At 42.0% G+C, this 24,435-nt stretch overlaps 1 protein-coding gene and 1 pseudogene across 1 annotated transcript; one reads left to right on the forward strand and one right to left on the reverse strand.

The window, feature by feature from the left end:
• The first annotated feature begins 312 nt into the window (after positions 1-312).
• On the forward strand, positions 313-6,568 carry LOC114096706 (3 beta-hydroxysteroid dehydrogenase/Delta 5-->4-isomerase type 1-like). Its single transcript, XM_027940249.2, has 3 exons — positions 313-457; positions 3,328-3,492; positions 5,757-6,568. The coding sequence occupies exons 1-3, from the start codon at positions 313-315 to the stop codon at positions 6,566-6,568; spliced, it is 1,122 nt and encodes a 373-aa protein (XP_027796050.2).
• An 8,368-nt stretch (positions 6,569-14,936) lies between these two features.
• LOC114084581 (dual specificity tyrosine-phosphorylation-regulated kinase 1A pseudogene) lies at positions 14,937-17,121 on the reverse strand (annotated as a pseudogene).
• Positions 17,122-24,435: the final 7,314 nt, after the last annotated feature.

The raw sequence follows: 24,435 nt of genomic DNA on the forward strand, positions 1-24,435 counted from the left end.
TCAGGTGATTGGCTGATCTGGAAAGCACAACATAAAAAGCTCCAGTCCTGCCCTTGGAGAAGGAGGAGACCAGGACCAAGGCTCTTTCATCTGTCTTTTAACAATCTAATATGTTAGAACTGTTCATGTTCTTTCTGCTACTCCTAGTGGTAGTGGTGGAGATGGGGGGGATATGGGAGCTTTCAACAATAGAGTGGAGTAAATATATTGTGTTTCTGTACCCCTGTACTCATGGGACTTCTCTTTTTAGCCTCTTCAGGGTCACCCTGTTGTACACCTGTCCCCTACTGTGTACTGCTTCCTGCATTGGCCATGACTGGGTGGAGCTGCCTGGTGACAGGAGCCGGAGGATTTCTGGGCCAGAGGATCATCAGCTTGTTGGTGCAGGAGAAGGAGCTGCAGGAGGTCAGGGCCCTGGACAAGATCTTCAGACCAGAAATCAAGGAGAAATTGTCTAGTAAGTATGCTGGATGCTTGAAAGTCTGTCTCCGTTATGAATCCTGAGTATATGTGTGTGTGTGTGTGTGTGTGTGTGTGTGTGTGTGTGTTGGGGGAGTGTGTGTTGAAGGCCTATTGTCCAGCAAATGAAGGAAATAGGGAGCCATAAGTCTCCACCTATGTCTGAATATCCAGAGTAGTCACAGGTGCTATTGCATAAGGACGCTGCGAATCTCTCTGGAGACTGGATTCTGACAAGAACCAGAAGTAGATAAATGGCCATAAGCAGCCAATGGGCTTCTAGGACACATCAGTTCTCTCTGCCTACAGCTCTTTAATGTGCTGAAGGTTTGGGACTTCAGAATTGGCGTGCAGCATCTGAAAAGGGCCATTCTGAGGGAGACCTTCAAATAGGGTACTGCCCACTTGATTAACTGGGGTTTTTGTGTTTTGCTTTCATTTGTTCTGCTTTTTAAGAGAATGCCTCAGTATCTTCTGTGAGGTGAATGAAAAGGAAGGGAAGGTAAAGCTGACTAAGGATGCATGTGTGTGCAGGAAAGAGAGACAGATAACAGAGAAAGATAACAGAGACAGAGAGAACAGTCGTGGGTAGCAGTAGCCAGAGTAAACATGACAGGCAAGACAAAACCAGACCTGCCTCATCTGAATTCCTCTTACTCACCAATCCTCTCTGCTCTTCATTCTCTCAAAAAGGTGACTGCATATTTGATATAGCAACATACTATTCTTTGCCAAAAGTGCTACCCCAGTGCATTTCCAACCTGCTTAAACCCAGATCCTCAAAACAATCCTGTGGGGAGGTAGGAAAGAGGATTCACCCTTTCAGATAGTGAGGATATTAAAGTCCTAATAGGATGGGAGATTGATCTGAGGTTACTTCATTATTGGAAATCAGAACTTTGTCTAAAGTCTTATTCCTGAACTTTGACTAAAGTCCATCACCTGGCCCTGGACTGACTCCTGGCACAGTAAGTCCTGAGTCTTTCATTGGCCCCTGTGTATTCCAAAGAGTTGCCTTCCTACACATACAATTTGGAGGCACTGGGTGTCTACCCACAGGCACAGGTTCTCAAATGAACCAGTCCTGCACACAGAGGACCCAGGACAACACTCTGGAACCACAATGATCACTGTACTATTTTCTGCTCCTCTGACTGCTTCCAAAGTTCCATCTTTCTCTCCTACCTGCTTCAGTGTGTTCTCAAACAAATACTGACACGTGACCAATACTTACTATAAGCCTGATGCTTCAACAATAATTGCAATCTAATGTATCACAGCAGGAGAGGGCAATGTTCAGCCTAGAGGAATAGCTTCCTAATGCTAACAGGTCAGGGGTACCAGTGGAGAATCCTTACAGTTTTTTTTCTCTGCCAGGTACAGTGTTGGCAGTATTAACTAATCATCTCTTCATGAGATCACCAGAAGTTAGATAATGGTGTTATCCTTATTTTACAGATGAGGAAAGAAAGGCTAATTAACTTGCCCAAGGCCTCACAGCTAGAAGAAGACATTGAGGGGTTTGATCTCAGGAGGTCTGGTTGCAACATCTGAGCTCTTATAGATGGATTAGTCCAATCATTTCCCTCTGGGCCTCCCTCCAATCTGATTCAACCAGAAAAGCAAATACTTATTCCATATAAATAAAACACGGGCCAAGTCCTCAGTGTCTTGGAGAAGGCAGGAGCTATGGCGCCACCTTAAAGCACCCAAAATGCCCTTTCCTGGATCTTAGGTGCCTCAGTGCTGGCAGATAAAGGTCAATTCTCCTCAGAGCTCTGGGCTTCACCATCTTATCCCATCACTTTCTCTGAGACAGTTCCTCTGAAGGCAGCCGCAAAGGAGATTCAGAGGAAGGAGCAATGCCACTCTCAGGACAAACTTACCTCCTTGCCATTCCCTGTCCTGACCTCCTTCACTGTAGTGCCTTCCTGGAAGACACAAAGGTCTGCAGAGGATTAAAAAGGATAAGCAATTCTTGCAATCAGAACTCCTATCTGATGGGATAACTAAGAAATAAAAATGTAAGCAAACTGCAAATTTATGTATAAGAAATCAAGTGAAGCGTATTGAAGCAGATCACCTGCAGCAAAGTTTTGACAGCCTGACTGGCAGTATCATTCCTGAGGATCTCAGAGAAGCCTGAAGACATTGGTCTTGTATCCATTGCTCCTAGCTAGGTGGCTGTAGTGGAAGTGCCTTGGAGACTGATGCATTTTCAGGACTGATGTTTGCTTTTAATAATATCTCATATTCAATTAGAGATGTTCCATTAGATCTGTCATTGAAGCCCATCCTAACTTCCCTGTTAATGGCTCCAGTCTCCTAGTCACACAAGCATGAAACACTAAGGCTGATGTGATCTCTTCTTTTCTGCTCAGCCCAGACCCAGTGACAAACAGGACCTGTCAGGGGGAGGCCTGATACACCTTGCGGGTCTCCCTCCTCTGCTCCCACTGTTGGGACTTAGATCCTCCTCATCAGGTCTGGAGCAGAGACATACCTGTTAACCTGTTGCTTACCCTGCTCTCTCTATCTCTTAAACCCCAGAGCTGTGCCTTTGACACGCTGAGGCCAAGGTTGGTTTGTATGCTGCCTACCCTCTGCCTCTGCTTCACCTTCAATCATTAGCTCTATGCTCCGATTTTGATTTCTGGATTGGAATAGAATTAAATAGTCCTTTTTTCTTTCTGAGTAAATCTGCTATCCATTTTGATTTCCTTCCCTGCTTTTTCCTTGGAAGGTGTCTCCCACCAACACTCTCCCTGTCATCTATGATGGTACTGGAAGACACAGGTAACTGCTTTATCAGGAAACTTTCAAGCTCATTCAGAAAGCTTTCTAATCACCTACTTTGTGTTCCTACAGAGTTGCAGACAAAGACCAAGGTGACATTGGTGGAAGGAGACATTCTGGATGCCCAGTGCCTGAGGAGAGCCTGCCAGGGCATCTTGGTTGTCATCCACGCAGCTGCTCTTATTGATATCTGGAATATCCATTCCAGACAGGCTATCATAGACGTCAATCTGAAAGGTAGAGTGACCTGGGTTGGTATGTGGCAGGTGAAAGATGAGGGTGGCAGTAAAGAATGAGGAGGGGTAGAGAAGCCCCCACCACCAAACTCCAACTGTGCTCTGGCCTAGGTGTCTTTGCTCATCAATCTTAGTTGACAGAGCCCAGGGCTATTATTTTTTCAGGATTTTACATGAGGAATCCAGGGCTGAGAAAGGACAAGGAACTTGGACAAGGCCCCACAGGTAGACCCTAGAGAGAAGAAATTTAAATTCACACCTGTGCGGCTTCATCCAACTTGAACCTTGTCCTCCTGCTCCTTCATTCCAAAGTCACCTTGACTCTCATTTCAAGCTCTTGAGGTCCATTCACCCCCTGCCTCTCTGGGCCAGAAGAGACCTTGCAGGTGCCTCTTCCTTCATGCTATTAGCTTTTGTGTGAGGGACAATGAGAACATCCAAAAATTCCCACCTCAGGGAAGAATTCCTCTCCAGAGAACTAGCATAGCTGGCCCACAGAGGACAGAGTGGTCAAGCATTTGCCATCCTATGATATTTCGTTACCAATAATTGGATCCCATTTCCATAATCCTAACTCTTCTGCTCCCACTGGGTCTATACTTAATGTTGTAGCTCCTACACAAGTGCCCAAAGTAACTCCTCCTCAGACCCTCATCACTAAATGCTAGGTGGTTCTTCCTGAATTGCATTTCCAATCTACTCCAAATTGAGATAGGTTAGTTCAAGGAAGTCATATAATATCTGAGCTCTGGAGGACAGTCTTCCCTGCACTAGTGTCCTCAAGCCCCTGGCCCATCTGTCCTCTATGCCTTGACCTCAATTCACTCAGTGACTCCTTTTTTCAAAGCAACCCAGTGGTGCTTTCTGATCTCCAGCACTATCTAAAATGAAGCCTTTCCCAGTTTCTACATAGCTGCACCACTAACCATCCACATTGCAGGATGGTACTGTGAGTAACTAGATATTCATTTTCGGTCCCTATCTCTAAGGCCTTTGTTTATTCTGACAACAGAATACAAAATGAAAACAGCAGGATTATATGCATCAGTTTACCAAAATACTGTCACAGCTTTAAAAAATACATCATAATTATTGACTTTTCCCTCTGCTAGTAAACCAAGTCAAAATTTTCTAGATACTACATTAACAATTTTCAAATAAATGAGGTTGCCTTTCCAGAAAATCAAATTTTTGTAAAAGTTTTAAACAGAAAAACATAAAAATAAATAAATGCACATATAGGTAAACAAATGAAAATGATCCTTTGCTCAGGACATCACTTCCTTCTTCAAGAGAACGCATTCTACCTCTCCTCCAGGACTTGCAGATCTACACTGCTACAGGGATTCCAGACAACTCTAATATTATAGGTCTTCCCAACAGAAATCTCATGCTTCTCATCAGTTCCAACCAGGCTCAATAGTAAAGTCCAGTGTGGGACTGAAGAAAGCTAAGTAAAGGGAATGATTACTACCCCTACTGCTCATAACTAGGCAAACAGAATCACAGAAAGAGCTGGGAGTGAGCCTTTGAGGGAACACACAGTTGGGAACAGAGGCTGGGTCTCCATCACCTCCCCACAACTTGATAACCATTTACTTACGGACTCAAACGATGCTCTTGTGACAAAGTTTTTATTGACTTTCAACAAATGGGAAACATGGCAGCACTCTAATTTCCATCTAACAGTGCATGTCTTCTATAAACCACTGTGCACGAGTTAATGTAATGTGAAATTCCAACTGTCCTTGAGAGTATGGATTCCTGAATTTTTAGATTTCAAGAGATTTATTTTTAATGAAATGATACACATGAAAATAATTCTTTAATGTCCAACAATAGAGTAGAAACCCTATGTCTTTTTCCAAAATCAAAGGACACACACATACACATACACACTCACACATACACAATCTATGAAACTCCAAAGCCTAGAAATCCTTTGTTATTAGAACCCAAATGTTAGCCTCCTATCCTTTGTGTATTCTTTTTATTTTTCCCTTTTGTGTGTGTGAGGTGTCATGGATTGAACCCAGGGCATTGTACATGTGAGGCAGGCACTCTACCAACTGAGCTATGTCCCCAGCCTCCCTTTTTATATTCTTCCTATGGCTATAGCATGGCATTAGTCAGCACAGAAAAAAAATTGCACTTAGATCTGTAGCAAACACTCTTTTCTAGGAGGAGAATGAGATACATATAAATCTATGGTCATGGTGTTTTAGGGTTATTTCCTGATACTGACAACTTATTCCCCATATGCAGGTACCCAGCACCTGTTGGATGCCTGCATCCAAGCTAGTGTGCCATTCTTCATCTACACCAGTTCAGTAGAAGTAGCAGGACCCAACTCCTACAAGGAGATCGTCCAGAATGGCCACGAGGAAGAGCATCATGAAACTGTATGGACGGCTTCGTACCCCTACAGCAAAAAGCTGGCTGAGAAGGCTGTGCTGGCAGCTAATGGGAGCACTCTGAAAAATGGGGACACCTTGTGGACTTGTTCCTTAAGGCCCATGTACATCTATGGGGAAGGAAGCCCTGTACTTTCTGGAATTGTGAATAGGGCCCTCAGGAACAATGGAGTCCTGGAAAATACAGGAAAGTTCTCTGTAGCTAACCCGGTCTACGTGGGCAATGCGGCCTGGGCACACATTCTGGCCTGCAGGGCTCTGAGGGACCCCAAGAAGGCCGTGAGCATCCGAGGACAGTTCTACTACATCTCAGATGACACACCTCACCAAAGCTATGATGAATTGAATTCCACCATGAGCAAAGCAGGTGGCGTCTGTCTTGATTCCAGGCAGGGCCCTCCTCTCTTTCTGATGTACTGGCTTGCCTTCCTGCTAGAGATAGTGAGCTTCTTGCTGAGTCCCATTCACCGGTATCGACCCCCATTTACCCGCCACCTGCTGACATTGTCAAATAGTGTATTCACCTTCTCCTACAAGAAAGCTCAACAAGATCTGGGGTATAAGCCCTTATATAGCTGGGAAGAAGCCAAAGAGAAAACCATGGGGTGGGTCACTTCCCTGATAGAGGAGCACAGGGAAACCATGAAGACCAAGTCTAAGTGATGTGGAGATGGCAGGGATATGGACATGGGTGCTGTCAGGAGCTATCTGTCAGGTTCTTACTCCTGGTTTCTTCCAGAAACTGAGAAGCCCAAGTCCAATAGCCTCCCTTTCACACAATGGCCAACTTAGTCTCTTCCTCAGAAAACTTCCCAGTTACTGGTCCAACCAAAAGCTTTCTGCCTTAATTTCTGAGGAAATTAAGCTGCTTTGCTTAACCTGCTGTTATCAGTTTCTGTTGCCAGTTTGGGACTGTTTGGGACATCTTATAACCTAGAGTTTTGTCTATTGATTCCATTATCTTGCTCCTAAGCTAAAGTGTTTCTTTTCTTTGGAAAACTCCTGTTCCTTCACAAACTCAATGAAAAGACCAATAAATGTTTAAAAACTAATCTGCAGGAGGTGTCTCTCTGTTGATACACACTTTTTTTTTTTTTAAACTTTCCCTTGCATTTCCAGTTATGGCCGCCTCTTGTTTAGAAAAGGAGAATAAACCATTGGCAGATTGGTTTTGGGGCCTGGAGGAGGACTTGAGATTAATTTAACCTACAATGTTTCAGGCATGTACTAGACGGCTGACATTCCAGCCTCAGCAGATTCACTAGAAGGCAGGGATCCCAGTTCCCGTGTCACAATTGAGGCAACTTTGCTCACAGTCACTGGTTCATGGCTAGGCCCGTTCATCAGGGAGACTCCCTTGAAAGCTCTCATCTTGCCTCTGAATCCTGCAATTTGCACCGTGTTTGTCAGTGGGACAGCAGAGCTATGGAGCACAGGCTTACTTCCCTCTGGTAGAGTCACGGGTCCCTTGATTTACCTCCTTCCTTCCCAGCCCAGTGCAGGAGGATTTCTAGAACCAAGAGAATCCTTGAGGGGTACCTGGGAGGTCTTTATGCCTTCATAAATGGCCCTGGGCAAAAAAGATGAGACTGGAGGCTTCTAGCCTCCACCTCCAATGTCAGAGTCCCTGAACTTTCTAGAACACACCTGAACATGTGTGTGTTGGCCCTTCTGGATCTTCATAACCCTTTTTCAAACTTTCAACCCACATAATAAAGAAAAACCATGAATTCCTGGGAAATTAAAGAGAGTAGGTCCAAATCCCCTCTCAAAATTTACCTCTATATAGCCTATACACCCCGCAAAGTGGAATCACACTCTCTCTCAGTTCCAGATTTAACCGCATTTCCCTCCTTCTTCCTTCTCCCCTCTGCCTTTGGTCCCATCTTATATTACTTTATCCCTGTATATTCTTATCCTCTTTCTGTTCCCTCCATCTCTCCCTCTTGCCCTTCTCAGTTTCCCTAAGGACAGGGGCCCAACTGAGACAAGTGCAGGGACTTAAATTACATAGGCATGAACCAGAGAACCAAAAGTCCAAAAGTCAGGTCACAAGGGACACAACTGTCCCTGGTTACATCCTAGGCAAATGGGGAAGGAGCCTTCTCTCCTGATGGGCAGATCAAAGTCTTTGTGGGATTCCATTGCCTGCAGCTCTGGTTTCCTTCCTATCACCAATGAGAAAATTGAGGCCTGTTAGATGAAGTGACTTGCCTAAATACACCCAAATTATCAGTAGTAAAGCGGGGCTGTAACCACCATCTCACCACTCTGCTGCCCAAGAACAGGTTGACACGCCTACACTTAGAAAGGGAAGAGTGTGAAGCAGTGTCTGCAGGGCTTGAGAAACAGAGACTTGAGGAGAAGCTCAATGCCACCAAGAGCGGCTGGATTATATTACAGCAACTGCCACATCTCCTCCTATCACCTGTGCATGCTCCAGCCATACTAAGCTACCATCACTGGTCATGTCACCCACCTTACCTGAACAGTCCGGGAGCCAGAGCTATCCTATCTCCTCACATCTAACATCCAGCCACACACATAGTACACCTACGGAACAGACATGGGCAGAGCAATGGTGGCCAGCCTGGGGCCAGGGCTGCTGCCTCTGCTGCTGCTTCTACCCAGATTTATTCAAATGCAAATTTATTCAAACCAAACAGCTATTGTGACATTTTCAAGTAACTACTCACAAAGTACCTCTGCCACCCCCAATTCAATTAATGCTATACCTTGTGATGATCTCTCTCTCTCTCTCTCTCTCTCTCTCTCTCTCTCTCTCTCACACACACACACACACACACACATCTCTTCTGTTGGAGACACAGGCCAAGGAACATCTCTACTTTCCCATTTTCTAAACCCAATCTTAATGGCAACTGTAGTTCCAGTTTGTCAAGGAAGAAGCAGGTCTGCATAAAATCTACCAATTCCACACCTGATTTTATTGGCACAGGAAATGTTGATAATTCCAAATTTGATTGATTTGAAGGACATATGAAGGATTTCACAGGTGATTAATGCCAATATTAGATCATCTGGAGTTTCACCTACAAGATAAAAAGATATAACATCCAAAATTGAATGAAATAAAGGATATAACATCAAAATTTCCTTGAATGAGGCTTAAGAATATAGACACTTAAAACTCTACCTTGAAAACAAGAATAGATTATATCTAGAGGTAAAGGATGGAATGCGGAATGGAGATTCAGTTTTCATTGGGTTCATGAAATCTATAAGGCCATAAAACAGGTAACCTAAAAAGCTTCCACAATTCTATTTATATGTACATTGGAAAGAATTTCCAGGTGTTACTGTAAATACTCAACATATTATTTCAGCAGTACTAATTTAAGGCAGATATTGTAAGGGTAAAAGAAATTGAAGTTAAAGCGTAAAAGTTAAAGGGTAAAAGACCGGGTGTTGTAAAAGTTTCTAAGCTGCAAGGTCTGAGTTAAAATGTAAAGGAGGTATTGTTAGGTTTCTATACTACCTGCAAAACCTGAAATTTCTGTAGCTGTTAAGACAATGCTTAGAACCGCCCAGTAAACATTTCCCCTGGCTGTTTGGTTATTTAATAACTGAAGGGCTCTGTGTAACTGGTCACGTAGTCCTCTAGGCCCTAAAACCAATCAGTTTGAATGTGTACCCCGTTTAGAAATGACCTATCACTCCAGCCTGACCTGTTCCCGCCAATGAATGAACTAATCATGTTTAGGAGTTGTTGTTCAATTTTCCCGCGCCTCATGATGATTTGTTCTGATGTATACAAAGCCCTCAGCCCTCCCCAAAAAGTGTACTTAAGCAGTGCTCAGCCCCTGCTCGGGGCTCTGGGCTGCTTTCCCTTCTTGAGTGGGCACGGAGCCCCAGCATGCTGGTTCAATAAATCCCCTTCTGCCAATTTCATGAGTGGTCACTTGGTGGTCTCTTTCTCCGATGTTTCGCAGGACCCTTACGATATATTCTAGATAAAGTTTTATATTATTAAGGTATTTCTGGTCCCTTGGGAACTAACTCTTTCCTCTGTGGTTTTGGATTTACCATCGTGTTTGAAGTTTTATGTAGTATTTGACATGTGCCAGGGAAATGATAGATGGAATCCACCCCATATGCAGGCATCATGGGTAAATGGAGATTCACATAACCTAACCCTAAGTTTAACCCTTCACAGGAGCCCTGGGTGCGACTACCTTGCCATTCCTGGCCTCTGACATTTTTCCTGGAATCTACCAAGATCCTTCTGACTTGCGATCTCATGAGCTCCTTCTCCAACACCTCACACTTGTTCCTCTCCTCTCTCCCCACCCACCCCAGCATAGACAAGGTCAAGGATTCATCTCCATACAGCACTGGGCCAAGGTTGCAGCATCGTTAAACAGTGGCTATCCAAGGCCAGTAATAGTCTGGGTCTGAAGTCATGAACATGATGCCCATAGCCTCTGTAGACTTCAACCCAGGGAGCACTAGAATTACCTCCGCAAACCACCCATGATGCTTCCATCACTTTCACTTAGACCTATGCTCAGGGCACTTCTAGCAAGATCTTTCCCAGCCCGGTCTCTACTAGTATCTCCAAGAACACACACTGCCCAACAAGCCAGATAAAGTGTCCATTGCCTGATTTGCAGGACTTTCAACACAATGTTCTACAGTTACACAAGACCTCAGGAGAGATTCTGACTGACCTTGAGTCTGCTGGGTTAATAATCCCCCATGCACAGCAGATAAGATCTTGGTACTAAAGACATCCTCCTGTCCTTACCACCTAACCCTCTATCATGCATCAAAAGTCACACTTCTAGTTGACAGAGTAATTCACCACAAAGAAGTAAAGTTGATTGTAGTCAGTGAACAAAATCAGCCTTCACGTTCACCCTTACTGTGTTAGAATGTGCCAACTTCTCCGTCTTCTCCTTCCCATCTTCCCACCATCAAAACATCCTGCTTGCAAAGGGCAGCTGAGGTGTAAGGATTCTGTGTTTGGGATAGAAGTCTCTGATAGATTTATGACTGGCATGCTTGGTGGCTAGGGAGTTTCTGTGCAAAGACACAGAATGCCTGGCTGCAAAGATACAGGATGCCTGGCTGCTATAGCAGTGCCCCGCTTTATGCTCTGTACTAGAGTCTTATCAGCCTCGACTTTGATCTCAAGCACACAGCTCCTGGAAATAACAAAACTCTCTTGTTAGACAACCACAATGTTTCACCAAGCTCTGCTGCACCTGAACCTGGCCACATAACAGTCACTTTAAACAATGAATTTTCTTGAGAGCTACACAATGCTCCTAACATTGCGTATTGCAACTACAGTATGTAACTGAGGAATAAGCTGCATGATGTTGCTAACTCTATAACCTACCTAATGACAATGGACAATAATGTAATACTGATGCCACTGACCTACTATAACCTATTGATATAAATTAAGCTGGTAGCTTGGCCATTCTGCCATTCTGCCATGTTGAGAGCCACAGCCGAAGGGGCCCCAGCAAACTTCCAGCTGCTGGCTGATGACTGGCTCACAGCGGCCCCAGCAACATCTAGCTGATTGGCTCCTCGGCCCCAGCAACATCTAGCTGATTGGCTCCTCTGCGGTGATGCTCATTGGACTGTTTCCCTGCCCTTTCAGACCACGGAGCTGCTCATTGGGGGACTTTTTTGGCTCCGCCCACATGACCCAGCCAATCGGCCTCAAGAGCAGGAGGATTGGGGGAGGTGAAAAGAAGCTTGTGTGGGAGAGACAGGCTGGTGGAAAGCCGGTGGTGGCAGTTGAGGCTCTGAGGATTTTTCCTGAGAGGCTGTTTTGTTTGGCGTGTGTGGTTCTAAAAATAAAGTTAGTTTCTTTTGACAAGTGGCTTCTGATTGTGCCCAGCCAGACTGCGGCACTGCCATCTTTCCTGCTTCTGCATCTTGGCTCTGTGTCTCTTATTGTTTTCTTTACACTGAGGAGAAAGTGTGAGGGGAGAAAATCTGCTCTGGTCAGTGAACTAAGAAAGTCGGAGACATAACTGTGATTATTAAATGAAAATAAGATGCCTTTCATGCTTCTTCATGTCTGTGTCTTGATCATTTCTTCCTGATGAACTGCTGATACAATGCTTACATCATGGGCAGAGACTAGCTAAGGAATGACTTGAACAAAATCCAGTCTAGCTGACAGGTTCCCTTCAGTATCATCAGAAACCAGTAAGTTATATTTCCAAGAATGGATGGAATACATTTTTTGAGAGCTGAGGGAATACATTGTGATTCAAGAATTTTATAAATTAGAGGTTATTTCCTCCTCTAGACAACTACCTATCCCTGAACTTTCCCCCAAACCCTGCAGGAAGCCATCTGTGAAATGCATGAGGACCTTTTCTAGGCATGCAGCTAGGGAGGGAATAGGTCTGGCATTGGGAACTTCCCATGACTCTCCCACAGAGACAGACCACCCAGTGCACGTGATCTTCCCCTCCAATCAGCTAGAAAGGTCCCTCGCAGTAGCACCAGGGATGGGCAGTAACCTGTTAGGAACTGAGCTGCCTACCAACCTCCACCACTATCCTATTTTGTTGAAGAACTTTCTATGGAAAGTCTTTGATATTTCCCGATATAAATAAAGCAGACGTGGGCTTCTTTGTGTGTCAGAAGCTGGACCCATCTGGTCAGCTTCCCTGTCTTGCTCCTCCTTTGAAACTACTTTCTGTGTTCTGTGATTATTTTGCCATTTTATTTCTCTTTGCTTTTATTTCTCAGCCAGCCCATTCCACCAGAGGGGAACCCCATGTCCACCGCCTGTGTGCGACATGGGCCGTAAAACCCTTTCTGAATATCTTTGTCTTCATTCCTTATCGATTTGTGGGGTTTTACTGCTCATGTAAGCCCCAGCAGATTCTTGATTTACCATGGAAAGAAATTACAGGACCTGACAAAGGATGCACAAGAAGAGACTTATTCAGGAAAGCAAGCAATAGAGCAGGATATGCACTCAAAGGGAGAGGGATTGCAGAACTCTAGAGAAAAATGTGCTTAAAACTCTAGAGGAAAAGGGCTCAGGAGACCTTTAAAGGACACTTTGTAAAGGGTGGACATGAGCGGAGGTGGGGTGGTGTCAGCATAATCTTGATTCGTTTGATGACCGCTGAGCATGCGTGGGTCCCAAGAGTCTGGTTCTTTCAGAATCTTTGGATTGACACCAGTGCTTGGACTTTCCCCATTGCTCTCTCTAGGCTTTTTATGTTAGTCTTAAAATTCATTCTGTCACCTAACAAGGTACATAGGCACAAATGAACTGGACTTCAATACCCTTAAGTTTTATTGAGTTTTAAGAAGGTGGTCCTGGGAGGAGAAACAGGCCTAGGGTGGGGGTGAGGTAAAGGTGAGTGTTTTCATGGAGATCTTAGATGGATAGTGATGGTCCTTCTTTCCTTCCCTGTCTGTTTCTCTTTTACCTATCCTATGACTTCTATGCCACCTTATTTCTTCCTGCCCTGATTTTGACCTCTTATTCTCAAGGTTGATGAAGGTTGAAAATCTATCTTCCTGAACTGCTTCAAGCTAACAAGGGTGTGGGCCCTTCCTAGTCAGGGATGGAAAGTCTCACCCTGCCTGACCTAAAGGAGACACAGGAAGGTTGAACTCCATTGTTGAGATGGGTCGAAGCATTTCTAGCATTACCATCATCTTAAGCAGAAATTGTTGTAATGTGAATGATGCAAAATCTATCAGAAGATGAAGAAGGCATCTAGTCATTACTCTTGACATATCCTTTTGTGTGTGGTAGTTCCAAGGGGTAAGTAAGCCAAGAAGTTGAGGAGTAAAAGATGAAGGATTATTAAGCAGATTCACAGATCAGGTACTGGTTTTTGATAGAGTGGAGTAATCCCCATAGCCAAAGAAAAAGAACCAGCACCACAAAAAGGAGCAAGATTTCTGGTACATAATACATAGGGAAACTTAAGAGCTTCCTTCCTTTTGAACAGGACCATAAAGACATGAATATTGATTGTGGCTTCAGCAAGGTCCTGATCCTGTAAATTCTTAAGAAGAGTAGATTTAAATCTAGGCACATGGGTCCATGCAGTGCATCCCTGAAATTTAACTGTGAATACACTTAAAATATCTTTTTTTCATCCAAAGTCTTGACATTTAATTACAAAATAAATATGGATTTCCTGATTAACAACAACAAGCAAATTGTGGTTTATAAAAATGAATATTTCCAAGTTTCTATTCACATTTACATAGTTTTAAGCCTTTCTTTTGTCACTGACTACATATAAAAACCTGTTTTATTCAGAAAAAATTGACCTAGTCAGCCACATGGAGTTAACCAATAAAAAGTAACGTGGTGTTCTGCTGAACTGTTTTGAACAGGATTATCAGCAGAGGTAGAACTGATTCTTTTCTAGGCTTCTTTTGATTCTGGACAGGTAATAAATTACTATATCTTTATTCTCCCAATTTAATTACTCAAAAGTATAACACCCTAAAATTGGTCAATTTAAAATAGGAGCACGCATTTAGCAACTGCCAAACTGTGTTACATTAAGACAGCATAATCTCAAAATGAAGCACGTGTTAAATACCAGCCGGTTCACTTCAGGTCATGCTGAGAGTTCTGGTTTACTCCTGCTCCTAGTTTGGACCTGTTGGTGCAAACAAACAATCAAAACCTCATGGGCCCTGTGCAAATTATGTACTGTGCCTTTTTATTTCAAAATTAGTTGGCAAATGACCAAGACCAACAGCTGAACATTAACTTTTTTTATTGACTAGAAGGAAAAAAAAACCCACTATGACGAAGAGGTGGCAAGTTAAATGGGGGAGGCAAAAAGAGGGTACCTCTGAGCTATCCATGAAGACGGATTTGGACATGACTCTAAAAAACTTCATTGTCCCTTTGCAATCTTTTCAAGTTTAAAAAAAAAAGAGTCAGCTTTGTCCACTTGTAGCAGTTCAGTTTGTTAATCTCCTTCTGATTCAAGCAGCTTGTTTTTGGAAAAAATACACCACTTCTATAAAAACACATGTTTCAATGTAGTCATGAGCTAGCTACAGGACTCTGTTGTACACACACTCCTGTCATGGGAGATTCTTCTCCGTCAGCCCTATTGCCTCGTCATCAGATGTCCCTCAGTCATGTAATATACAGGTGTATTAGCAGAAAATTGGTGAGTTGGATGCCCAGCTATGCCAGTCTCTTGGCAGGGACTGGAATAGACAAATTCATGTCCATAGCTCCATTCTGTCCAAAGTCCAAGGTGTTAGCAGCCACTGGGCAGCTCTGGTAGGCCTGATTGCTTTGTTTACCAGAAGAGGAGGAAGATGTCGAGGAACACAGGGATGTCATGGAGTGGTGACTGTGGCCAACCTCCATAGAATCCTGAGTACAGGAGCTATTTGTTGAAGAATTGTAGACCTTGGTTGGGTCCAGTTACCCAAAGCTTGCTGTTCATGGTTTTGGTGGTAATGATGGGAAATATTTCCATGCTGATGATGCAATGCATTCTGCTGAAGGGCTATATGATAGGTTGTTTCTTGAATGGGATGGGTTTCAGCAGTGATTTGTGTAGGACCTTTAGTGTCTGACCAGCCAAGAGAAGCTGGAAATTGCTTAACACACCTGGGGACTGTGTGACTCACAGTCCATGGCCTGGATGGCAGCTGTGAAATGCCTGCCACTGTGCCCATGCTGGTGTGTCAGGTCTGATCTGTCTCTCCCACTGTTGCTCCTCCCCTGTGATCCACTGAGCTCCACAATGTACTGGAGGTTATGTCTGAAGACTGGAACTGCTCCATTGCAGGGCTTGAGGATACACTATTACTTGTATTTATACCTCCATCAGCTGTTTTCTTGAAAAAACTGTGCTGCAGGGCATAATGAGGTTGAATCTGAGTTTTGAGGTCATAATCAAGCATCCTTAAAATGAGGTCTTTGAACTTCAAGTAGTCAGCTGCCATATGACCTGACTCCCCAGCATGCCACCCACCAGGTCCTCCTCTTTCTACTCCAAGAATATTATGAAGTTTATGGGTTGTTGGTGGTTTGTACTCTCATTTTCCATCTTTGGTCTATAAGTGCCAAGTTGCCATCTGGCAACTTCTCAAAAAACTTTCTTGCTTTGGGTGCTTGGTCAAGAATATGAGCAGGTGGAATACCCAGAACTTCCACTACTTTATTCATCTGATCTACCTCATTGGCACCACTGAACAGAGGTTCTCCAGCATGCATTTCAACCAAAATACACCCAAGGGACCACATGTCAACAGCAAGATCATAAGGCATTTCCAGTAGCACCTCTGAAGACCCATAAAAGTGACTCTGAATATACTGGTATTATCCTCTACCCCAACTGACAAGAACTGCCAAAGTCAACAATCTTGATTACACTGCATTTGGGGTTACAAAGAAGGATTTTCTCAGGTTTTAGATCACAGTGAATGATACTAAGTTCTGGAGTCTCAAGGAAAAGCAGTGTAGTGCACATCTGTCGTGCAAATTTTCGTGTGAGGTTCAAAGACACCACTAGGAAACTGGTGTTCCTTAAGTCATAAAGGTTGTAGGACAGCATTTCAGAAACTAAACAGAGATGGTTTCCAAACATAAAGTGGTGTTTCAAATGCACTATGTAGTATTTCATTTCTGTGTCATGCTTGTTCATGAGCTCCAGAAGTTACACTTCTATTTGGGCTTGATTTAGAAAAGCTTTCTTGTTCTTTATTATTTTAATGGCAACCCATTCTTGCTCCACCCAATCATATGCCTTTATAGCCTGTCCAAAGGAACCTTTGCCTATCAAGGAGTCAATTTTGCAACGATCCATCCACTTTTCTCTGTTTTTTACAATAATCATTGTTATCATCATCATAACCATTATTGTAAACCTTCCACTCCTTCTTATGACTAGATTTGTCTCCCTGACCTGTTGGTGTCTCTGCTTCTTTTTTGCATAGTAAACTTCATTAATATGCTTATATGTTTTGATCAAGTCAACAGAAAGTTTTCTCAGGAGAGCAGTTAGGGGATCATGGAAGGTTTGGGGCATCCGCCTCTGTTTAGTTAGAGGTTGCTAAATCCGGTCAGAATATGATAAGGCAGAAAAAACCCTGTTAGTCACTTATATTTGGCTGGTGGTGGTCACTGTACTGATGTGAATGGGGCATCTATACAGTGCAAGCCGAACTGATGAAAGTTTGCATGCTGAAGTCTCTCCTTCTGTATGCATGGTCTTCTTTCAAGTCTGTTATCATCCTACTGGGGTGGGGGAAGGGAGGGAAGAATCCAGTACTCAGGCTGGGGATGTGGCTCAAGCGGTAGCGCTATCGTCTGGCATGTGTGCGGCCGGGGTTCGATCCTCAGCACCACATACATACAAAGATGTTGTGTCTGCCGAAAACTAAAAAATAAATAAATTTTTTTATTAAAAAAAAAAAAAAAAAAAACCTATAACACTCTTTCCCGCGCTGCGCTAGCCTTTCTCCCAGGGGGCGCTCTGCTGCAGTTGTCCGCGCCTTTAAACCATTCTTGGAAGGGCTCCTGTACCCCAACTCCCAAGAAAATGCCCTAGAGGCTGCGGTGGGGGCGGGGAAGAGGCTGCTCTGCATTGCAGATATCTCAGCAATTCCAGATTCTGCACCCAGATCCAGGATGCTCCTGCGGCCACCACCATGCTCAGATCATGCCAGCACCCTGCCCCGGCCTTCTAAAATTACCCATGGAGCCATCATAAAAACTTTTTAAAGCTGTGCACGTTCTTCCGTGCTTTTCCATCTCCTTAAAGCCTCCTTAAAATATCTAGATACAGATCTTCTCACTTTGCAAGGAGCAGATGTGAGGGAAAAATCCTTTCCATAAGTTTTAAGTAAGATATAATCACCAAGTTGAAATGTTGGTGTCTGAGCTGAGTTTTCAAGAGCCAGAGGACCTTGTTAGTATATTAATCCTTTAGGCTGAGGAGTCCCATCAACTCTGGTTACAAGACAAGTTTGACTGGAAAGAGGTCCAGGAGTTTCAATCAATGGAGAAAATCAAGCCCCTATGTCCAAAGGGCAGTTAACATCCTTCCTTGCCACGTCAAACATGGCAAAATTACCCAAGGCTCTTCTGAAGTAATTCCAGTTGATCAAAGGGAGCTCTGAGAGACCTCAGGTACCCTCAGCCTTTCATGGCACATCAACTATCTTATCTCTTATGATTTCCCTCTTTGTATAGGGGGCATAACTCAAGTGTGGGTGGACTCTGGGGCAGTCCTTGCTCCAGTGTCCAGGGTCTCTGGGACTAGAGTTATTTTTCCCTTATTTTGTATGGCGCCTTGGGGCATCTTTGAAGGAGCGGGGAGCTTTTGCTTAAGGTAAGGCGAGCAATTAGGCCTGTTCTGAAGCCTGGATTCATTTCTTTGGAGCCTTCTTATTTTCTGCTCTCTAACTTATATTGGAACCAAGCTGTGTTACAAAAAAAAAAAAAAAAAAAAAAAAAAAAAAAAGATCAGTTTCTTTTTCCTCTAGTGCTCTGCCTTAAAATAATTCCAGTTATTTAATATGTACCTGAGTTTAGTTTTCAGAGATAGACTCCGAATTACCCATAATCTTTTTTTCTTTTTTCTTTTGTTTTTTTTTTTTTTTTGAGAGAGAGAATTTTTTAATATTTATTTTTAGTTTTCGCGGACACAACATCTTTATTTGTATGTGGTGCTGAGGATCGAACCCAGCGCCGCATGCATGCCAGGTGAGCACGCGACCGATTGAGCCACATCCCAGCCCAACCCATAATCTTATAAGCACATGTTCAAAGCTTTCCTTATATCTTTCTGGAAAAAAAAATTAAAGAAAAACAGGACATTTTTTAAAGTTTCTTCGATATAATCTAAACTGGGATGAGACATTGCTCTATCCCCAGTTTCCCTATTAGGATACTTATTTTGTAAGGTTTCCGGGAGGCTCATACATTCCCATAGTGAACCTGGATGAGCAGCACTGGCCTATCTCACTTTACTGTCTACCTTTGGTTTTGGGGTCCTTGCAACTGGTGAAGCAGCCTTGATTGGAAATAAATAGGCTAGATCATTCCTTCTGTTAATTACCAGTGACTTGAGCAACTTTGCCTTTAATACACAGACATATTTCTTCTCAGCCTCTGGACCATTTCCTCCAACCCCTGCATTTTGCATTAAAAAAAAAAAATTCTCAAGAATGTAAGCCCACTCACATCTTTTCATCTCATGGCCAAAAGGAAGAATAAAGACATACATAAAAGTTAGGTGTTTAACCCTTTATGAAAAGAATATCCCTGGGACAAACTAGATGTGCTTGACAGATTATGGGTTTTCTACAACCCCAGCCTTTTTTATGTGTTATTTTGAGGCAGGGTCTCACTCAATTGCTTAGGGCCTGACTGAATTGTCAAGGCTGGCTTTGAATTTGAGGTCCTTCTGTCTCAGCCTCCCAAGCTGCTGGGAATACAGGTGTGAGCCATCACTTTTTGGTAGTATTTTTTTTTAGCAGATGTTCCAGAAATCCAAGTGGTAAGTAGGCCTGTTAGATCAGAATCTTCAATTTAAGATTCTGGCAGAGTCTTCTGTGATAATTCTGAAAAAAAATGTTTCTTGATTCAAAACTGCTATACATACTAAATTTGTTTTGATCTTCTTGGCTTTGTTTCATTATTTTCCTTTTTTTTTTTTTCCAATTTACAAATAACTTGTTTTAGGAACTACCATGACAATTTAGCTACTTTTATGCATAAGAACTTTCTTTACAACTTCCTGGCTTTACTTAGTTCTTGGTAGAACTGAAACAAGTGACTTCACCTTCATTCAGATGCCCCCCACCCCCGCCTCTTTCTTTTTTCCCAATTGCTGCCTTGTCTTTGTGACAGTTTTCCTGAAGACAATTGCTGATCACTGATCCTGTTTGATTGTCCCTCATTGCTAGGATGCATCTGTCTGTCCCACATTGGAGGGATAGTGATTACTGAATGGGATTCAGTGTCAAAGTCTCTTTTGACATATTTGGGCAACAAGGAGGATTAGAAGGAGTGGTTTTTAGGCCAAGCTTACCTGAGTCCACTGTTAGGTTTTTTAAAATCTTGTATGTTCTGTAGGGAATGGCCTGCATCTCAAAACATCAGTCCAGATCCTTATGAGGTGTGGCACTTCTGCAGAATTCCAAAAGGATACATTAACAAAGCTTTAAAAGGAAAATACTTCTAATAAAAACAAAATTAATTTAAAAACTGTTGCTGACACAGATCTTCTTAAACAAGTTGTAAGGATCTCGGGAAATGTCGGAGAAAGAGACCACCAAGTGACCAATCATGCAATTGGCAGAAGGGGGATTTATTGAACCAGCATGCTGGGGCTCCGTGCCCACTCAAGAAGGGAAAGCAGCCCAGAGCCCCGAGCAGGGGCTGAGCACTGCTTAAGTACACTTTTTGGGGAGGGCGGAGGGCCTTGTATACATCAGAACAAATCATCACGGGAAAATTGAATAACAACTCCTAAACATGATTGGTTCATTCATTGGCGGGAACAGTTCAGGCTGGAGTGATAGGTCTTTCCTAAGGAGGGGGTTACATTTAAACTGATTGGTCCAGGCCCTGCAATGCCTACGTGCGACCACACAGAGCCCTTATTAAACAACCAAATAGTCAGGGGAAATATTTACTGGGCAGTTCCAAGCATTGTCTCAACAGCTACAGAAATTTCAGGTTTTGCAGGTAGCATAGATACCTAACAATACCTAATCCTTTACATTTTAACTCAGACCTTGCAGCTTAGAAACTTTACAACACCCGGTCTTTTACCCTTTAACTTTTACGCTTTAACTTCAATTTCTTTTACCCTTACATTCCCCACTCCTTTTTCTGACTACTTTTAATCTTAAAAGTAATGTATCACAATTATTGAAGGGTTTCACATTTCATGAGTTGTTTTGCGTTCCCTGGAATCATTTTCAGCATGGTCTCCATTTTAGATTTTACTTGGTATTAGACCCCGATTTATCTAACTACACTGACTACCTAACTTAAAATCTGGCTTTATTCCCCCCTCTAATTTGGGAACTCCTCACTGCTGTAAGGAAGGGGGGGTGAAGAGAATCTTTCTGGCTTCTTCAGGCTGAAAAGGGACGGTGTGGGGCAAGCAGTTTGGAGTCCCCCTTTAATAATGGGGTCTATCGAGTGGTCCATGATAAAAGTCCAATTGAGAAGTATTAGGCTGGAGGGATAGGTGGTCTATAAGAGAAACAAGAATTCATTAATTTACTGGAACCATATTGATGCAGCAATAAATGTCACAGCACAGGAATATGCCAATGAGTATAATGGCCAAGACAGAAACTAACAATGTTTTCCACCAGGAAGTACCAAGAACCAGAAGCTAAGATATTGTTTCCACGACAAAGTTGCTGAGGACATGGCTTCTATCTAAGCATGTAAATCTTTAAGGATATTTGTCACCTTGCCAGAAATGTCAGGGATGTAAACACAACAACTAACATTTAGGTTTACAGATGTCCTTTTTACTAGTATGACCTATGTCTAATAGAGAAACCTTTAATTTTGCTACTTAGGGCTGGATAACCATACTAGCAAACACCAAGCCTACCTGTGTAGGTTAGGAATATCTGTGGGCCTTAAACTAAAAACTACTCTGGCAGATTTTTTTTAATAGTTATCAGGCATTCCTGTCTGAGAATCTCTTTTATAGCCTCTAGTTATTTATTTTTGGAAGTTACATTTAACTATTATTATCATTTAAAATGTCTAGGACCAGCTGTGCTTTGGCTTTAACTATCTTTGCTAAGTGTTTAAGATGAAGCAAGTCAAACTGACTTTTGTTCTTATCTATTGTCAACAGTCAGCTGAGTTTCCCTGGGAGTCCTCGGGAACTTCATTGCAGCTTCTCAGTTCTGCTAGTGTCATTTACCTTAGGATGGGTCCAGGCCTTGCTTGACCATGTGGCTTCCCTTGGAAGCATCAGGGATGTCTCCCCTTTCTGATGACCCTCCTCTTTACAGCAAATGCACCGATCGGCTTTCTGCCCTCCACTGGTTTCATTAATCTCCCTGCTCAGGAGGTTATGTGGCCTAGAGTTGCAGAGCCCTTTGGAGAAGTCCCCTATTCCCTGATTCAGACTGACTCAGAGGGCAAGAGCCAAATTTTTAATTTTAAAACTTAATCTTAAACATCCAGCAAATAAGTTAACAGCCTTCTATTAAGAGCACTGGGCTTTAATGTCTATCTCTCTATCCTGTAGGTGATAACTCCTTATCTTAAGTTGACCCAGGTTGTGTGTTCTTAAAGCAGTACCTCTGCAAAACATTAGCAGGCAATCTTAAATCATTTATAAGAAAACTACAAAATAAAATTATCAAGAGTAAAAACATATTTAGTTCATGTAATAGCTACCTTGAATTTTGGCAGAGTTATACATTATAATCCCTTGTTTGAGATCCTGGTAATCGTGACAAAAACCAACTTTTGGACACAACTTTAAATGTACTGAAATCTGGCCTACTTCTTCCATAGTCACTTTCACATGTAGTGAGATGGGACAGAGCCTTATCTCAAGTAAGGCAGGGCTCTTCATAAATCTTAAGTACTGTAGTTCTGAAACTGATCTTTGCTTTTTAAACATCATTTTACAAAGCCTACATAAATTGTTGCTCAAGTTCACATGAATATTAGCCAACACAATATAATATCACACTTAAAACATGAATTAAAGAAAAGCTGAAAGCTTTTAACCTTTTGTAGAAAAGTAGTAATGTACTTTTGTGTTTTGCAATAAAACCTTCACACAGATTAGGCTCTCATTAACTTAAAAATACATTTAAATTGTATCTCAGTGTAAAAAGTAACATAGAACTTTACATATCTTATGGATAACAAGTCCAGTTATAGAACACAAATGATATAAATAAATCAACATGTTTTCTTTTTAAATCTAAAATTACCATACAATTTTAGAACACCAGCTTGATATAATGTTCTTTCTAAAGCTTCTACCTTACAGACTTGGAAGATATGGACACATTAACACCACAATTACATTGATGTTTTTATATTAACCAAGTTTAGCTTTTAAAGAAATAACATAGCACAATTCTCTAAAACAACAGCACTTGTTTGACCAGCTGTTTAATTTCTTTAAGATTACTTGCTCAAAAACTTACACTTATAAGCAACTTACACAGACCTTCTTTATATCATTTACTTAAACCCTCTTAATTACTTAATCATATAGACTCTTATCCAGAAACACATTTTCCCTCTATTAAATCCATACCTAGAACCTTTTAGTTTTTCTTTTTCATCTGTTAACCTCCTTCTGTTCACATTTTGAAACAATACTTGTAAATTTTATAGACATATTTTTTCATCTATTTACCAAATTTAAATTGAGCCATTTGAATCAAGTGAATCAAAGATATTTTGATCCATTTTTTAAAAATTTTTCATGAGCGCTCCTCATCTGTCAATTGTCATATCCCTGCATGATATATGGACATACCACAGACATACCGACATACAACATGTAACACAAGTGTAACACAACACAATAGTAAAGGCCTTGTAGCTTTTCAGGTGAAATCTCATTGCAATGTTTAAAAAAAACTCCAGTTGATCAAAAATAGAACTTATCAGAAAAACATTAACTTGTCTGTAGGATCAAAATCATGAGCTCAAAAAAAAATACAGAATCTAAGAAAAAAGCAAAAGTCCTAGAAAAAATTGACCGGCCAGTAATTAGTAAATGCCATGGCCAGTAATTAGTAAATGCCATACAATTTACTCTTTGGTTTAATCTAGTTTGAGTTCGCATAAAAAGACACTTTTACTCTTTTTTTTTTTTTTCTTGGGCCTCAGATCTGTCTCCTACTGAGTGCTCCAGACTTCTATTTGCATATCAACTTAAGTCCTGGCTGAGGTCTGGAAGGAACTGGGAAAACTGGAATTCTGAGCAGAAACCTCATGCCTAAGGCATTTTAACCATAAGTCACAATTTTCAGGTTTGGATGTTGAAAATTATGATAAGTTTAAGATACAATTTACAAAATTTCATACCTTTACATTTTCCTACACTAGAAAAACTTGCTCACACAAAACTGAAAATAGGATCTCTACCATCAGAAGAAATTTCTTTAGGATCATTAAGTCACTTCCTTTGTTTTGAAGTTTCTAAAGTAGTATTAAGTTACATTAAATCACCTGAAAAAAAATCTTAAAAGAGAACCACACACTACCATGTATATCAAAATTAAGCTTTAAAAATTTACGACTGTTGCTACTCAATGTTATTTCAATAAGCCAGACCAACGTTCCAATTCAACATTTTTTTCCTAAATCTTACACACTGAGGGGAACAGATACCATATCATAATTTACTATCCTTGCCCAAGTTAATGCACTGGTATACCTAGTGAAATCTTCTCAGGCTACCCAGTTCAAAATTGATGAGAAAAAAAAAATAAAGATAAATGATTGGGAGTTACTTGCCAACTTGGAAGTAGAGTTCTTTTAATTAACCCCAACTTTTAAC

This window comes from Marmota flaviventris, chromosome 10 (genome assembly GCF_047511675.1).
Source record: "Marmota flaviventris isolate mMarFla1 chromosome 10, mMarFla1.hap1, whole genome shotgun sequence".
Classification (NCBI taxonomy): domain Eukaryota; kingdom Metazoa; phylum Chordata; class Mammalia; order Rodentia; family Sciuridae; genus Marmota; species Marmota flaviventris.